This window comes from Danio rerio, chromosome 25 (assembly GCF_052040795.2).
Source record: "Danio rerio strain M-AB ecotype USA chromosome 25, GRCz13ab, whole genome shotgun sequence".
Lineage (NCBI taxonomy): Eukaryota > Metazoa > Chordata > Actinopteri > Cypriniformes > Danionidae > Danio > Danio rerio.
In genome coordinates, this window is record NC_141045.1 from 36,701,677 (window position 1) to 36,721,040 (window position 19,364).

The 19,364-nt window shown below is 33.6% G+C and overlaps 1 protein-coding gene across 9 annotated transcripts in view; it reads left to right on the plus strand.

The window, feature by feature from the left end:
* LOC147830940 (uncharacterized) overlaps positions 1-19,364 on the plus strand; it is a 211,534-nt gene that overhangs the window by 79,583 nt on the left and 112,587 nt on the right. For all 9 annotated transcript variants that reach the window (XR_015526737.1, XR_015526731.1, XR_015526733.1 and 6 more), the window contains one exon: positions 8,388-8,558. Coding sequence is in view for 1 of the 9 variants with exons in the window: in XM_087312558.1 (XP_087168684.1) it covers positions 8,388-8,558 (171 nt within the window). In the remaining 8 variants the exon portion in view is untranslated. The remainder of the gene's footprint in view (positions 1-8,387; positions 8,559-19,364) is intronic.

Below are 19,364 nucleotides of genomic sequence, written 5' to 3' on the forward strand. Positions count from 1 at the left end.
GGGGTAAAATAAATAATATAGACATGGTGCTTAAAAAAATGGAATTTAATGCAGTGCTTCTTGTTGGGCCTGAAACCGCTTTATTTTGCATGTCAATCAGGCAATGACGATCACTGATTTTTAAAGAAATCTGATCTTAAACTTGGCTATTTTGGGCTGGCAGACTAAAAATTAAGAAGTCTGTGTGCATGTATCTCATTAGGATATTTTAGATGAAATCCGGGAGCTCTCTCATCCTCCATTGATAGTCCCCCGATGGTCCCGAGATGTTTAAGGAATCAAAAACATTGTCAACACTTTCCTTGTGACTTTATCTGTAATCATATGAAGCTCCAAGAACAGTTTTGTGCACCAAACGCTTTACAAATTACTTTGTTTGCCATTGTTTTTCGTATTGCATAGGGATGCGCATTTACTGCAAACAGTATGATGTTTGTGTGTTGTGCTGCTGATGCTATTGGCAATATGTCATACTGCCTGTAGTAAATGCGCACCCTAATAACCTTAAAGAGGTGGTTCACCCATAAAATGATTATTATGCTATTAATTCCTCACGTTCATGCTGATCAAAGACCCCTGAGACCCTTGTTCATCTTTGGAATACAAATTAAGATATTTTAGATGAAATCCGGGAGCTCTCTCATCCTTTATAGATGGTCCCCTGATGGTCCTGAGATGTTCAAGGAACCAAAAACATTGTCAAAACCTTCCATGCGACTTTATCTGTCATTATATGAAGCTGCAAGAACAGTTTTGTGCACCAAAAAGCCCTAAAAAGGACTTTGTTTTCCAGTTGTTTTTCTTATCAGATCTGGGTGTGTATTTAATACAGGCAATGTGATGCTTGCGTGCTGCACTGCTGACGCTAATGGCAATATGTCGCACTGGCTGTAGTAAATGCGCACCCTAATAACCTTAAAGAGTTGGTTCACCCCTAAAATTATTAATTCCTCGCCTTCATGTCGATCAAATCCTCTAAGACCTTTCATCTTTAAAACACAAATTAAGAAATTTTAGATGAAATCCAGGAGCTCTCTCATCCTCCATAGATGGTCCTGAGATGTTCAAGGAACAAAAAACACTGTCAAAATTCTCTATGTGACTTAATCTGTAATCTTACAAAGCTCCAAGAACAGTTTTGTGCACCAAAAAGCTCTAAAAATGACTTTGTTTGCCAATGTTTTCCGTATCAGATCAAGGTGTGTATTTAATACGGGCAGTGAACTGCTTGCATATTACGCTGCTGATGCTAATGGCAATATGTCATACTGCCTGTAGTAAATGCGCACCCTAATAATCTTAAAGAGTTGGTTCACCCCTAAAATTAACATTCAGTTATTAATTACTTACTTTCATGTCATTCCAATCCACGGAGACCTTTGTTCATCTTAAAAACAAAAATTAAGACATTGTAGATGAAATCCAGGAGCTCTCCCATCCTCCTCCTGATGGTCCCAAGATGTTCAAGGAACCAAAAACACTGTCAAATCCTTCCATGTGACTTTATCTTTAATCATGTGAAGCTGCAAGAACATTTTTGTGCACCAAAAAGCTCTAAAAATGACTTTGTTTGCCAAAAGTGTGTTTCTCATCACACAGGAATGCGCATTTACTACAATATCATGTTTGCATGTTGCGTTGCTGACGCTAATGGCAATATGTCATACTGTCTGTAATAAATACGACTCTAATAATCTTAAAGAGTTGTTTCACCCCTAAAATTATTATTATGTTATTAATTCCTCACCTTCATGTCGATAAAATACTCTGAGACCTTTGTTCATCTTTAAAACACAAATTAAGATATTTTAGATGAAATCCCGGAGCTCTCTCATCCTCCATAGATGTTCTGAGATGTTCAAGGAACCAAAACCAGTGTCACAATCTTCCATGTGACTTAATCTGTAATCTTACGAAGCTCCGAGAACAGTTTTGTGCACCAAAAAGCTCTAAAAATGACTTTGTTCGCCAGTGTTTTTCTTATCAAATCAGGGTGTGTATTTAATACAAATAATATGAAACAATTGTGCTGCTGACGCTAATTGCAATATGTTGTACTGCCTGTAGTAAACATGCACGCTAATAACCTGACACAGGAGAGAAGATATAAGCTAATAACAGTTTTTGGAGCTTCATATGATTACAGTTGAAGCTAACTCTAATGTTTTGATTGTTTGGTTCCTTTTCTGGACGCATGGACATCTGTTGTTGCTGTCTATGGAGAGTCAAAGAGCTCTTGGATCTGAAATGTTGGTGAGTAATTAATAACAAAATGATCCTTTTTGGGTGAAAAAAATTTGTTTAAGTTCAGTCGGATATCACTGGAGTTCATTGTTCCGGTTGGTGTTGTTCATTTTGCGTGATACCTACTTGAAGAGGTGGTGCCGGTACACATTAAAAACATTGACTGGAATGGGTTGTTAATGGTAAATAACATGGACAGCTTGACTATATTTGTCTTATTAACAATATTTTCTAGAACATTTCCTGCCCTCAAAATGTAAAAGTTAAGGGTGTCCTAGTTTAATCAGGATAGAAACATGTAGATCCAACGGCCAGACTAGTTGCTTTATAGGCCAGTAAGACTTCTCAACTGGAATATGATGTTTACCTGTCACTTTACTCCGCTCGCCCCATAGTAGAATCATTGGGTTTGTTTGCGAAAGTCATCGATGGGGCCAAAAGTGGTGACTTTGTTTGACTTTGGTGACCTGGGCAACAAACAACAGACCCCTAACCCCCCCCCCCCCCCCCCCACATCTCTCTCACTTTGCTCCAGTGATTTATTTGTTCTTTGCTGTGCCACCTAATGAAGCCAAAGACAAGAAATTAGGCGAGTGTTGCACAGAGCCCATTGACGGCGTCATTAAAGTGTCCCGGTCCGGGCTTCACCCACAGCGGCTCTGCATTCCTCTGTTTGTTATTGAGATGGTTATTTACACTGGCCGTACACCGAACCCATACTTACTTGGCCGGATGACAACTGGAAAGTGTGGTGTGGAAATGTTTGGCCATGATATCAAAATGTTCAGTAGCTCTTGGACAGTAACCATAGTTTTACTGTGGTATTTGGAGGAAGATTGGAGTAAACAACACTTATGAGGGGCTTTTGATCGTAACAAAAATGTTTGATTTAAAAACAAACGATTTGATGAGCAAACAACTAACTGTCTAACTGATATCGACATATTTCTGTAAACTTTTACCTTTTTGTCAACAGGATTTTTTTATTTGGGTATGTAAATTTAATAATTTAATTATTATCAACAGCATTAATGTCTGTTGCAATAATAATGCAACCCCCACACACGGATTCCAGCATAAACGCTCATAAAATCAACAATAAAGAATAATTTGACGCAGTAAACAGACAAAGACACTCCAGTCAGTCCAGTCCATCCAGCTGAAAACCTGCCCCATGAGTTGTGTTTGGCCCGAGGTGATGCTCCAGAATGAATGCGCACAAACTTGTGCTCATGTAAATTACACGGAGGAAAGGCGGCAGACGTGACCCTTTGACACCTGCTGATCTGATCGCTATTGCAAGTTCACAAGTTGGAAAGAGCTGAAAGTGAGAGGATCCAGCAGTTTTAGCCTATTATTTTACAAGATGTAAAATAATATTATTTTACAAGATGTAAAATAAGTCTCTGGTGTCCCTAGAGAGTGTGTGGGAAGTTTCAGCTCCAAAAACCACACAGATAATATTTTATAACTCTTTGAAACTGACCTTTTTAGGCTCATTCTGAAAACGTACCCCTATACGCATTTCTGGAGAGCACCAAATACGTCTAAGGAGGTTCTTTTTTTGCAGTTTTTGTGTTCACGAATCCATCAGAGGCCGCTGTGTATGCGTTTTCAGATTTCAAAGTGACTGACTGACTGACTGACTGACTGACTGACTGACTGACATATTAACTGACACACCCTTAACTCAACCAATAGTGTTTTCAAAAACACCAATTGACAAGCGCTCACCACCTTCCCTAAATCCAGCAGACAGTTTTTAAAAGCAGTGCAGAAAAAGAACAGCCCAGAGGGGGATGGGGGTTATATGACGTGTGTTGCGGACGAAAGTGAAGAGAGTTGGGGAGTCGCAAAAGAAATTGAAAGCAGACGGGGTAGGAGGGGGGTCGGTAAAATTAGGTGCCGGATCAGATTTCAGAGCTTCCAGATCCGGCACAAATTAAGCCCAGGAGATATGCGGTCAGCTGATAAGCACGAAAAGTAGCACATTTGTACTTGAAGGGTCCATTTTGGTACCTCAAAAGTATATATTAGTTCCTACAGATTTTAAGAGGAACACTTTTGTACTTTTTAAGTACTAATATGTACCCTTGAGGTATTAATATGGAGCTTTTAGGCAAAAATTTGTACCTTTTGAAAAGGCACCACCCCAGTGACAGCTTGCATACCTTTATTTCCGAGAGTGTGCGGAAGTATGCTACAGGACTTTTAATTTGTCAGTAACCTGGGTTAAGTGCTTCCGGTGCACTGTAGGCCATTGCAAAATCATTGCATTTAAGGTCTGTTTTCTTTGAAAATCAGCGATCTGCACTGGCTGAGGGATATCAAGCAAAGGCAAAGTCTATTTAACGCATTGTATTTTAATTACATTACAACATCAAGGCTGTAAAAAGAACCGTATACATTGAAAAAAGTCACATTAACCCTTTACTGGAAGTTTGTCAGTTTGGGAAGAAATCCTAGTTAGGCATATACCCTATTCGCGATCTCAAGAAATTAATACAGGGCTATTTTCAGAATGAGCCAATGTTGATCTTAATTGTGCCATTTTTTGATGACTGTCGCTTTAAATTCAAATGTGATCCTTATGAAAGAGGGCGGAGCTACAAATGCCTTTGTGTCAGCATAGTGGCAGATTCAAAACTCTAATGGCAGATGGCTGCTTCTCACTCAGGGCTGTTTATACTAATGAGGGGGAGATGGTCATTAGTGGGCGGGGCTTTCCCCCTCTGATGACACGTACAAAGGGAGAATGTCAATCAAAGTGTTTCTGCAGGCTGTCTTTATCAAGTGCGACTATAAAAAATAGAATTAATTAATTTTTACCTTTTATTGGCTGGGTGTATTCACAGACTGTTGCAACACAACTGTGTTTAAACCCCTTCTGAAAGTGATTTTTGCATAATAGCTCCCCTTTAAGTTATTCATGCATTAATACAGATGAGGTCCGCACAAAAGCTAATGGCTTGCGGAAATGCATTCTCCTCTCTCCTTTTAATGGTTTATTAAAAGACGATACGCCTTTTCTCAATTTCATCATATTTCATCATTCGACGCATTTTTGCAAATTAATTAAAACGACCTACATTCTTCTTAGGATTGGGCAAGGAAAACGCTCCTCGGAGAACTTTGTGAGTGCGTTTGGCAGCGGATCGTGCTTTCCTTGTTTATTAAAGCTTCATTAGCATCTGCATGTGTAAACAGATACTGTACACATTACCCGCAGGCCCCTGGTCATGGGGAGAATATTAAAAAAATGCTAATCATTTCTTAGGTGCTCTTTGGCCTGTTGTTTTAATACTTTTATTGTTGTTGTTGATTTTTATACTCGTTGTTCTTGGAAAAACTAAATTCTCACAACTTTACTGTGCACTCTGTAACTTCAGACATGAAAATAGATGCGTTTAATAGATGTCAACGCTTTTCTTTTACTGGAACTTTCTTCATGGAAAATTTTAGCTCATTCAACAGTATTTCAAGTAAACTGGATGAATCGTTGAATTAAATTGATAACTCTGTTAACTTGTGGATTATTTAAACCTTTTTTAAATTATTAAATATGAATATGATGGTGTTCATTATTATTATTATTAAATTGTGTTATGTAAATATGTATCATTTTACACTCATTTACGAGTTATAGTTTACTATGATTTATTAATATTGATATTAGTATTGTTGTTGTTAAGTATTTTGTTAATTGTAATCATTTTGCACTTAAGATGTTAGTTATAGTTTAGTATTATGAATATTATTAATAAACAGTATTATGTAGTAATCATTTTACACTCAATTAGGGATTATAGTTTACTATTCATATTCATTATTATTATTATTACTATTATTACTACTACTACTACTACTACTAATAATAATAATAATAATAATAATAATAATAAGGTATTATATAGTTATTTTGCAATAATTTAAGTGTCATTTATGGTGTATCAAATTATTATTATTATTATTATTAAATAGTATTATGTAAATAATAATTATTTTACATTCGTTTAGGATTATAGTTTGCTAGTTACAATTGAACTTTAATATGTTGTTTTTATTATTATTATTATTATTATTAATAATACATAAATTATGGAAACAGTAATACATTTACACTTAGGGGTTATACTTTACTATTATTATTATTATTATTATTATTATTATTATTATTAAATAGCTTGTTAATAGTAATACTTTTACACTAATTTTGTTGTTCATTATGGTTTATTATTATTTTATTAAATAGTATTATGTAAATAATAATTATTTTACACTCGTTTAGGATTATAGTTTGCTAGTTACAATTGAACTTTAATATGTTGTTTTTATTATTATTATTATTATTATTAATAATACATAAATTATGGAAACAGTAATACATTTACACTTAGGGGTTATACTTTACTATTATTATTATTATTATTATTATTATTATTATTATTATTATTAAATAGCTTGTTAATAGTAATACTTTTACACTAATTTTGTTGTTCATTATGGTTTATTATTATTTTTATTAAATAGTATTATGTAAATATAATTATTTTACACTAATTTGGGTTATAATTTACTGTTAATATTATTATTATTAAATAGTATGTCAATATTAATATGTTTACAATAATTTTGCTATTGGTTATAGCGTATTATTATTATTATTATTATTATTTATTTTTTATTATTATTAATATTAAATAGTATTATGTGAACAGTAATAATTTTACACTTAGGGGTTATAGATTACTATTGTGATTGTTTATAATTATTATTATTAAATAGTATGTTAATATTAATACTGTTACACTAATTGGTGTTAGTCATAGTTGTATTATTATGATGATGATAATGATATTGATGATGATGATGATGATGATGATGATGATGATGATGAGGATTTTATTATTATTATTATTATTATTATTATTATTAATTAACAATAATATGTTAATAGTTATATTATGTAAATAGTATTATGTAACTAGTTAATATTATTTTACACTCATTTAGGGGTTATAGTTTACAATCAATATTTATTATTATTATTAAATATTATGTTAACTGTAATAATTAACACTAACACTTATTTAGGAGTTAGTTATTTTTATTATCCCTGTTAGTATTAATAATAATAATAATAATTCACAAAAATAATGTTAACATTAATGCATGATAACATTTAGTTTTTTTATTTGTCATACCTTTAAAAATAATTTAAGTTTTTAAACTATTTATTTTTATGTAACTATCAAGTGAAAAAAGCTAATCTAGTACTGATTTAGGTTTTAAACATAAATAAAAAAAATCTCCTTTAAGTTTGTTATTATATGCTTTAGAATATATAAAACTCATCAAATACACTCAATAATAATAATAATAATAAGTTAACCTAATTCCTTCATATTGTCCCAACACAAATCAATTGTTTAAAAACGCAGCATTTTTTACCATGTATGCTTAAAAACGTCATACCATCCATATCGTCTATCTCTAAAAAGATTTTAATGGCTGTCTATTTAGAACAGTGCACATGTTTTAACAATTGATTTTGGTTTATAGGATTTTTGCGTGTGTCTATGTGTTGTGATATGTATTTTTAGTAACTCTGTCCTAAATGCTGCATGTCTTGACCAGGACTCCCTGGTATGAGGAGATATTGTATCTCAGTGGGATATTCCCGGTTAGTTAGTTAAATAAATAAATAAATATATTTTTATTAGTTAATTAGTTAATTAATTTATTTAAAATACTTAAATAATTAATTAATTAATTTATTAGTTAATTAATTAATTAATTAATTAATCAATTTATTTATTTATTTATTTATTTATTAAAAAATAGGAAAACCAAGCTTTGACTGACGTTTTTTTTTTTTTTGCATATTTTTGTATACATTTAAATCATTTTAGATTTGAAACATTTATATATATTAAAGCTTTACTATTGAAATAAAATATTAGTGTACAATATTACAACTATTTACAATTGAATGTTTATCTATCCTATTATAAGTGCCTCACAGTAAGTCATTTTGAAGAAATTAGATAAATTATATTGACACGGAAAATGTTGTCATGTAAGTTTTTACTAAATCTGCTTTAACTCCACAACATTAAAAAAAGCTCGATTGTCCATTCCAGGATGTGCCGTTTTCCCAGAAGACCCGTGCTATTACACATGCCACTGATCCAAGGACAGCCGCTGAGTTCCTCCGAATCGGAATTAATTACGGAAAGCAGGCCCGAAAGTGGAGATCTTTAGAAGTCTGGTCTTTCTTCTCTGACTGCCCCATGGACTTGCAGATGGTTGCGGTGAGTGGCTTCTTCCCGTGGAGAGTAAATCTCACCGGGGACTCAATACAGTCTCCATTCGCAGACGTTTCAAAACAGCCATGGGGGAGGTTGGTGACTTAACATAAATTAGACCACCAGGGAATGTGGAGATCTTGCTCTGAAGAAGGGTAATATCCAGAGGAAACGCGGCACGCAGAAAGCTTTCCGATCCGCTCTGTGCAGGACAGGGTGTTATGGGGAAGGTCATGGGTTCGATTCCCAGGGATACATTCAAAAAAAGAGGAGAGTATGAGTGTAAATGAGTCAAATAAGCGTAGAAATAAAAAAAATAAATAAAAAAAAAGCTAAATCTGTCAGGTTCTTAGGAATGTAATATGTGCGTAAATTTTTTTGTTCACAATATTTTTAGATCATTTTTATACAATTTAATTACTCAAAACTTAGAAAAAAAATCTATACTGTTTGTACTTCTTGAACAAATTTGGATTCTATGTATTTTGAACAAAGATTTCACACATATTAAGCTTTCGGATGTGTCTGTGTGGGACAGGCTGTTATGGGGAAGGTCATGGGTATATTTAAAAAAAGAGGAGAAAGTTTGTGTAAATAGGTCAAATAAGAGTAAATATTGTTGGTTTACAATAATTTAGAGCATCATATTTTTTTTAGCAGTTTAATTACTTAAAACTCATAACTGTTTGGTGAAAAGCAATATTTTTTCTCACTTTTTGAATAAATTTGTATATAAATTCTAATAATTAATTTCAACAAAGGTTTTCCACATCTTAAAAGCTTTCTGTGAGGAAAGGTTGTTATAGGGAAGGTCATGAGTTCGAGTCCTGCAAATTTGTTTTAAATAAAAAGGAGAAAGAGTCTAAATGGGTCAAATAAGATTAAAAATGAAAAGAAAAAAAGCTAAATATGTGTCAGGCTCTTAGGAATGTGATCTCTGCATTATTTATATATATATTTTTTTACAATATTTTTAGATCATTTTATGCAATTTAAATACTCAACTCAGTGTAATAACTGTGTAAAAATCTATATTGTTCGTTCTTCTTGAATAAATTTGATTTGTATTTATTTTTAACAAAGATTTTCCACATATAAGCTTTTGAATGTGGTCTGTGCGGGACAGGCTGTCATGGGGAAGGTCATGGTTTCAATTCCCAGGGATTTTTTTTTTTTTTAAAGAAGAGAAAATGAGAGTAAATGGGTCAATAAAGAGTAGAAATGAAGACAAAAAGCTAAATATATGTGTCAGGTTCTCAGGAATGTGATCTTTGCGTATTTTTTTGTTTACAATATTTTTAGATAATTTTATGCAATTTAATTTCTCAAAATTTAGAAAAAAATCTATATATTGTTTAAACTTCTTGAACAAATTTGGATTCTATGTATTTTTAACGGAGATTTTACACATATTAAGCTTTCGGATGTGTCTGTGCGGGACAGGCTGTTATGGGGAAGGTCATTGGTTCGATTCCCAGGGATATATTTTTAAAAAAGAGGAGAAAATGAGTGTAAATGGGTCAAATAAGAGTAAAAAATGAAAATAAGCTAAATATATTTGTCGGTTTTGAGTTAGCCTAACTTATTGGGTTTTACAGTGTAGAACTACCACAAAAGATAAATTAAAGTACTTCACTTCAGCATGATGCAAAAACACAACAGTATTTACAATAAATAACTACAGTATTCCTCCCCTGTTGGTTCCCGCAAGGATCTGACTCTTGAAATAACCTTTTGTCAGCAAACCTTAAAAACTCAGTCATTTTTAAATGTTAAATGTACAAAACGGAGCATAACAAGCTGTTCATGTATCTCAACTGCGCTAGAAATGCCAAAGGTCATAGGTTCGAATCCCAGGTAAAGTTTAAAAGCGCCGCCTGTTGCTGTTCGTTGAGCCGATTTAATTAGCTGTTTATCCAGACAGACTGTACAATATTTTGGCCGCTGACCACGAACAGATGCGTCTCTCGTGTGACCTAAAGACGGGATTAGCGACGCTCTGTTTGTTATGGTGTTTGTTTGTTAATAGCTGGACCTCGGCCGCGTTTGACTGTGAAGAGGACTCCTCAAGTGTGATTAACAGTGAAGGAACGCCGAGGCTGCTAATTAACCCGGCATTGTGTTCGGCCCCACAAAGACACAAAAGAACAAAGTGCCATCTGAATGCGGCAGATTATCACGATGACAAAAGACAAAGTAGCTGATCGTGCTCTTGACGGGGGAATTTTCACACCGATCGTCACAACATGGGATTGGATCAAAGAGAGATGGAGTTACATTAGCGGGACAATGGGCTCTTGTTATTCGACATCTGCATGTCACAGGGGCCTCTTTTAGTCAACTATCGGCTTCCTCTGCTGGTGAATACAGTGTGTGTTGGGTTTGAAATGATCAGTGATGGGTGTTTGTTAGCAGTTGATGGATCTCATTTGTATGTGGTTTCTGCTGGTTCTGCTTCAAGATGCTAATAAAGTGGTGGACCTGATAGTATAATGACCACATAGTCCAAGTAATCTGGTTTACTACTGGCTAAGTAGGGGAATTCCAACACAGTCTCATTGTGAATACTTAGTCCCGTATACATTTCTGGAGAGCACGATTTATGTAGCCGGAGCTATGTACGGCTGCATTTTGTCTTTAAAATGAAAGCTATGGGGCGGTATGATGCCGCTGATGGCTTCTGTTACTTTTCGCGCTACCAGCTGACCGCTTGTCTCCATGTGGATAGCTTTTCCGTTGTTACCAGTTTGTCTAGTAGCTCGCTGTGTACGTCTGTGGACTTGAGACACAGAGAAGTTGACCGTGATGACGGGGTTAGAGTCTGGTGAAGAACACTTCCAGAAAGCAGGTAAAACAATAGCAAAACGCAAAAAATAAACAAGTAAATAACAAGGTGAGAATGTGGTAAAACCTGAAAACGTGGTAAAAGTCAGGCGGCTGGATTGCTTTTTAAAACTCTGTGGGTTGAATTTAGGGAAGGCGGTTGGTTTGTCAATCGGTATTTTTTTTTTATTATTATTGGTCGGTCTTTACATGAGAACAGCCGGCGCGAATGGCACTGGTGAGAGAAATCTGAGATCTGAAAAAGCATACACAGCGGATTCGCGAAAACAAAAACTGAAGAAAAAAAAGTAGCTCCTGGGAAGCATTTGGCACTCAGCAGAAATGTGTACAGGGGTATGTATCCATAACAAGCCAGGGTCGGAAACGTCACCCTGATCTCACAAGGAAATGTAACTATTTTACATTTTGTCAGTTTAGAAGCGAATTCATACAAATTTTAGGAAAGTTGCTGCTGAATATAATAGTATGAATTAAACTTCTCTTTAAAATATCAATATTAATTGTCTTTAATGAATATGTATGTAATTAAAATAGTCATATTTTAATATATAATCATGAGGAATTAGTTATGTCTTCAGATTAAACGTTAAACTGTTAAAAAAAATTAAAAATCAAGAAATCAGGTCTTTTAAATTCTTTTGAAACATTCAAAGTACAACAGTAATGTATAGTAAAGAGAAAAATAAAGGAAAATGTCTGTGTGTGTGTGTGTGTGTATATATGTATGTATATATATATATATATATGTATGTATATATATATATATATATATATATATATATATATATATATATATATATATATATATATGTATATATATATATATATATATATATATATATATATACATACATACATACACACACACATATACGAACTCATATATATACGATATATATATATATATAATATATATATAAAAATACAACAGTAATGTATAGTAAAGAGAAAAATAAAGTAAAGTGTGTGTGTGTGTGTGTGTGTATATATATGTATATATATACATACACATATACACATATACGAATTCGTATATATACGATACATATATAATATATAATTCACACTATATATATATATATATATATATATATATATATATATATATATATATATATATATATATATATATATATATATATATATATAGTTGTTGTATAGCAACAATAAAAGTACCACATTAAATTAATTCATTTGCTTTCCTATATTTTTGTTCAAAAACACTATATTGTTTTAAATATTTACAACAATTGCTGTATTATTTTTTCATGTAAGTGCACTTGGGCACATTTGCAGAAAACCTTCATGTTTTTTATGTACAATGTACAATTTTATGTACAATCCACCTAATTTAGGAAAAACTGTTATTTTTTCATTTGTGTTGGGACAACATGAAGGAATTGTGGTGAACCCAGCGTTTTTTTTACAGTGAACTTGTGTTTGGATTACTAAAACATGAATGCTGTACTGCTAAGTTCAGCTGTCAGATCTGTACAATCTTCCAATGCAATTTCCAGTGACTTCCCATATGTGTAATATATTGCTGAGGCTCAGTTGGTGCCGTGACCCGGTACAAAGTATGATGAGAAATACCCCGAGAGAAGAGCATATAGGGAGACAGCTGCTGTCGAATCCCAAACCTCTGTCTCACGGCGGCCCTTCCAGCCACAGTTCTTCTGTTTTAACCCCCCTCCACCTGTCCCGTAGCAGGCCCCGCTTACACCGCTAATCAGCTGGTCTTCCCCACCCCTGGCCATGGCCCTCAGCTCTCCTGGCCTTTGAAGTGCCGGCGAGGGTGTGAATTACTACACCGATAAGATCTGTGGTGATAGATCAGCTTGTCGCAGCAGGGGAAATAGCAAAGATACTAAAAAATCCACAGAGGCTGTTACTGTCCTAACATATTTAACGCCTTGCAGCGAAGGCCCTTCGAAGGCCCACCCAAAGACTCAAGTGCCGAATCTGCTGAGCCCCATCATTAAAAGGAGATGTTTGTGTTTGCGGTTAAATTAGCTTTGACAGAGAGAAAGACAAGCAGAGAGAGGTTTACCTATACTAGATAAGATTTCACTCTCAAAGTATATTTTATTTTAAATATTACAGTTTATATAATTAGTACAAATTACATAATACACATATATACAGTTGAAGTCAGAATTATTAGCCCCATTTTCTTTTCTTTTTTAAATATTTCCCACATGATGTTTAACTGAGCAAGGAAATTTTCACAGTATGTCTGATAATATTTTCAGTCCTGGAGAAAGTCTTATTTGTTTTATTTCGGCTAGAATAAAAGCATATTTAAATTTTTTTTTAAACATTTTAGGTACAAAATTATTAGCCCCTTTAAGCTATTTTTTTGATAGTCTACAGAACCTAATTACCCTAACATGCCAAGTTAGCCTAATTAATCTAGTTAAGCATTTAAATTAATAAATTTATGTTGCAATATTTAGCTTCAATTTAATTGTATTATATTTCAATTTCTAAAAATGTTTGGTGACTAAAATGTTATTTGAATAAATATATCTTTTGTTTAACGCTCCTATTAACCCACAATCCTGGTAACACGTTTTAACTTTTGGAGGCAAATCTTCTTTTTAACTATAAGACTTGTGTAAAGTAATTTATGTCATGGCTGACTTCTTAAATAGCACTAGTAATAACCCAATCCCCCACTCCTTCCCCCTTATACATCAAGATTACCTATTGCCAAATAGGCAAATCTCCATAAAATCTTACTAAATTACCAGAAGGATCACACTGGTTACAAAAAGGCTTGCATTTCCACTGCCTAAAGGGAACCAAGGGTACCCTTTTGATGGGCGTGGTATACAACAGAAACTTTCAGTCAATGTCATTCTCGCTCAAGGACATGTCTACAGTAAAGCCGTATGGGTCGTTCACATATCATATGAGGAGCACTTCTTACAAAACAGACGCTTTATGCACATAAATACTTCTGTATAAATGTTCATTACTAACCTTTCTATGAACATGATTTGTTCATAACTGCAGATCAATGACGGTGCGAAATAGCCTACTGTAACGTCTACAATTATATAAAATATATAAATAAATGCAGCATATTTGAACACATACAGATCCTTACAGTCTCCAAAATGTTACCAATTACAGAAAAAAAATACACACAGAAGACATTTAGTCAAAAACAGCACACAACATATAGCCCACAGTCAGTGTAAACGTCTCATCTGTGTCCTTAATCTTCAGCAGCACATGTAGCCTCTGTTAGAGAGTAACTCTATCATTCCAAGTCCATAATAGCCAAAAAGGTGATGATAATAGTTAAACATGGAGGTTTGTTCATGATTCAGGTTGCTGAAACAATTGGCTCCTTTGTTTTGTCGGGCTTCTCCTTTTTTTTTTTGAGCTTCACTCTCCCGTTTGTCTGTTTCTGAAAGGATCTGATGTCAGAAGCAATCACGAGCACATTATCATCAGCTCAAGAAGTGTGTTATTGTAAATAAAGAACGTACACGAGAAAGCGAAACTGCTTGCACTTTAGATGGCCTCGTAAAACAAAAACAGGATACGGCAGATTTTACGGCAGATCTTGGCTTTGTGGCTGTTCATCAAGACAATGACACGGTTTGCATGAGCTAGGGTCAACCATACGCTTATTTCACGCGGCTGCCATTTTAAAGAACCAAAGCGAGGCTGCAATGGGAAGAAACCCGGAAGTGTAGGATCAGCACTGTAAACATGGCAGCCACATGCTGTGTACTACAAACCTTCAGCTGCTGCCGAGATTCAAAAATGCAGAAATGGTGTAAACATCACTTTAATATTATACAGTAAGTTTAATTTGAGCAATTAAAAGCAAATTAGGCATTAAACAACATCGCAATCTCTGTAAGAGTAATATTCTCAAGTGTCCTCCAAGTTTTGAAGATACTATATAATATTTAAAAGAATATATGCAAGACCAGGCTGATCTCACGAGGAAACATAAGTATTTTACGTTTTGTCAGTTTTGTGGATAATTCGTACGAATTTGTAAGAGTTTATTAGTACGAAAATGTACGATTTTAAAAAGGAGGCGTGGCACCAAGCCCCACCCCTAACCCCAACCGTCATTGGGTGATGAGCAAATCGTACAAAATTGTACGAATTAGATCATACGAATTCATACAAATTGGCCACTAAATCAAAAAGTTACGAATTGCCGTGAGATTGCATTGGCAAGACTCAAATCAAATGCAATTAAACTCCTACGTCAATATACCCAAACTATGTAGCTTCACTGCACTAACATGCTCGGTTTCATAACCTGGACTCCTGCCAGTCGATCAGCCTCAAACAAACACTACAGATTAATGAAAACTCAAAACAAATGCGCATGTTCATCAAATCTGCTTCACACCTGAAACTGACCACCGCACGCTGTTGGCCGTCCAGCATCAGCCAGTTGATAGATATAATATTTGGGGAATGTGTCTAGAAAACGCAAAGGCCCAGACTTCAAGAGCCGGAGCCTGAAGCGTGATGAATGGGAGGAGGAAAGCCTCACGCTGGGTCTGTCTGAACCTGCCGGGTCTGGAGGCTTGGATGTCGAAGTGTCAAAACGTGCGCTAATTTATGGCTTCTTTTATTGAACAGCAACCCTCGCTGCACATTCAGGGCTTTGGAGTCCTGGAGCCCACAAACACTTCAACATTTCATTGGGAAAATAATGAAATTCTCAGTGAAATGATGATGATGATGAATTGGGTGGGAAGCGGCGAATTCAAACAGAAGTGCATTGAGACTGAATTGGGATGACCTGGTGAACTGGAGAGACAGGTGAAAAAAGAAAAAGTAGAGACCTGGAAAAAACATACGAGCTTAATGGTTTCTGTTATCACCTTCCTGTGACAATACACATCCTTATCTTGAATAACAATTAGGGCTCTTTATACTGACCTGGCTCTATGCTAAGTTTGCCCTATTAACACTAACTGGGAGGAAATGTGTTTAACATGTTAATAAGTGCATGGAGAGACCAGGTGCACCGAAACACATTGATACCTGTCGAAATGGTGAATATAATATAATATAATATAATATAATATAATATAATATAATATAATATAATATAATATAATATAATATAATAATATAATATTATTATTAATAATAAAAATAATTATAATATAATATAATATACCTATTAAAGAAGAAAAAATGAGTTTTATATAATACCAATATGCCGATATTTATCCATAAACATACTAGTTATTATGATTTTGACCTACCTGAAGAATATAATATAATATAATATAATATAATATAATATAATATAATATAATATAATATAATATAATATACCTATTGTTTTAAGATGATTCTTTATATTTTAAAAATATATATAAATTTTTGTATTTTTATTATAAAAATGATAAATTACGCATAATATATTCTATATTATTTTCCTATCTGATATTTTTATTTATTTATATTTTAAATAATATAATAGATAATATATTCATTTTAGTCACATTGATTTATTTATTATAAATGTGAAACAAATTACAAGAACAAGAAACTTTCTATTAAAAACACATTCTTAATTTTTGTTTTGACCAGCCAGAAGCATATAATATAATATAATATAATATAATATAATATAATATAATATAATATAATATAATATAATATAATATAATATAATATAATATAATATAATATAATATAATAAATACCTGTTGTTTTCAAGATGATTCATTGTTTATACTTAAAAATATAAATATTTGTATTTTTAAAAATATAATTAAAAATATTAGATGTATTTTTATAATTTGACATTTTTATTTATTAATATTCTAAAATGCAATATAATACAACTATAACAAAATACAATGTAATTTATTGTATAAATATTAATTTATTAACATAATTATTTAATTTGTTAGAAAATATTTCATAAAGTAGTTATAAATACAAATTTCAAAATGTCTGTCTGTCTATCTATCTATCTATCTATTATGCAAAAAGCCTGTTTATAAACTGTACTTACAACTAATTAGTTACGTTCCTTCACATTGTCTTGAGTTGCATTATTATAAATATTGAGATTTCCCTCTGAAACTCGAGGTATCCAGTCCTGCCCCTCATTCAAGCTCAGAGGAGAAACCCAGTCGCCTCCCACTGACATAATTTGTTTCACAGTTTCACTGGCCACCGGCATGAATCAGATGTTGACATTCTGATTTCATGCACACCAAGTGTTCAAGCCGGAGCCCACTGTCTGTGGTGTCCACCGTACCTGGAAAACACGCGTCTGACACCAGCTGGACATCCACTGGCTTACATAGATAGCAGAAGAATACACTGTAAAAAAGGCAGGGTTGCACAGAATCCATTCAGGTTGTCCCAACACAAATAGATTAAGTTAGCATTACAAATTCAAGCGTATTGAGCATGAAATAATTAAGTTTTCCCAAAGCAAATATCAAGGATTGTGTTGTTTAGGCTTGCTTTGTATAAGTAGTTTGAGTATTAAGCATTAAAGTATCTTCATACGAGCATGTAAACTTATATGGCAGTGACATTAGAAACTTTTAATTTTACTTATTTAGCATGGTAAAATTAATTTATTTACCATGCTGTAGAAAAAAATCCTGATTGCCTTAGATTTTTAAGCTGAATCAAATTAACCTTATGAGTCCATTGAACTGATATTAAGTTAAACTGACTTAAAACAGCTTGCATTTCTTATATAATTAAGTCAGGACATGATTAACTTAGTTTAATAAGTTACATTGACCTAAAACATATGCTGTCGGGACTAATTGATCATATACTTTTTTACAGTGTATTTATTATAGTCTATTGTATTAGTTGATTTATTTATTGTGACAACTTATTTATTTATATTACTATTTTTTTTTAAGTTATTTATTTATTGTGCCACGCAATTAATTTATTTGTTAGTGCAAAAATCCTTTTATTTATGCTTCGGTCATGTCCATCACAAAAGCTTAGGCCTATAAGACTTCTACTACTTATTTAAACCCGGCTCTTTTTGTGCTATGTGTGCACAGTGTGCATAAATATATTTGTTTATCGCAGTTGTTTTAGTAAAAGTCAACGTGTGGCTGCAGAGTAGAAAGAAAAATAGCCATCAGCAAAGCATAAACACACACATCCGTTCCTCCTTCAGCGCTGCTGTTTGTCACATCTGCAGAGTAAACCGGACGCAACTTTTGCTTAGCGTCGATTAATTTTTACGCTTTTACAAACATTATTTTGACAGCCCATAATATGAGTGGAAACATGAGGAGAGCCAAACTCTGCCCTCATTCTGTCAGTAGACCGTCGGAGGACTCAGGTGAGCTAATGCGAGGGAGGCTATAGCTTTAGCATTCGTGGGCTTCTTCAAACAGTTTTACAGCTGTAGGCGTGCTTTAAAAATACTTTCCCCTAATTTTACCCCTCTTGACATTTGTTTGTCACTGTTTAACACACGTCACACAAACGACGTGATTTGCAGACAGCAGTATGAAAACTTACACGAGCTAACAGCTTTTTTGATGTCTGTTTTTACCAATCTGAAATATGAGGATGAACTATCTGTCTGCATTTTTCCCAAAGCGTCCACATCTGACTGACTGATAGTCGTTAGCCCTTATCGTAGGCGACTGAAGTAGAAGATTGGTGATGTCACCAATATCTAATTTATGGAAATCACATGACATACAAGTTGATTGGATTTCCAATACAAAAAATGTACATAAATATATGGCATATGTGCAACATAAGTGGAAAAAATGGCCGTTTAAATAGTTTTTGAAGCATTTACACTACAAATACATACACATATGGCCATTTATGAACACACACTGCCTACATGAGCAGTTTACCCAATGTGTGAGCTAAAATGGCTGGTTTAATGAACAGCATATTTGACACCATCCACATCTGCACATCTCAGTGTTTAGGCGTTATTAACCCTTTGCTGCACAA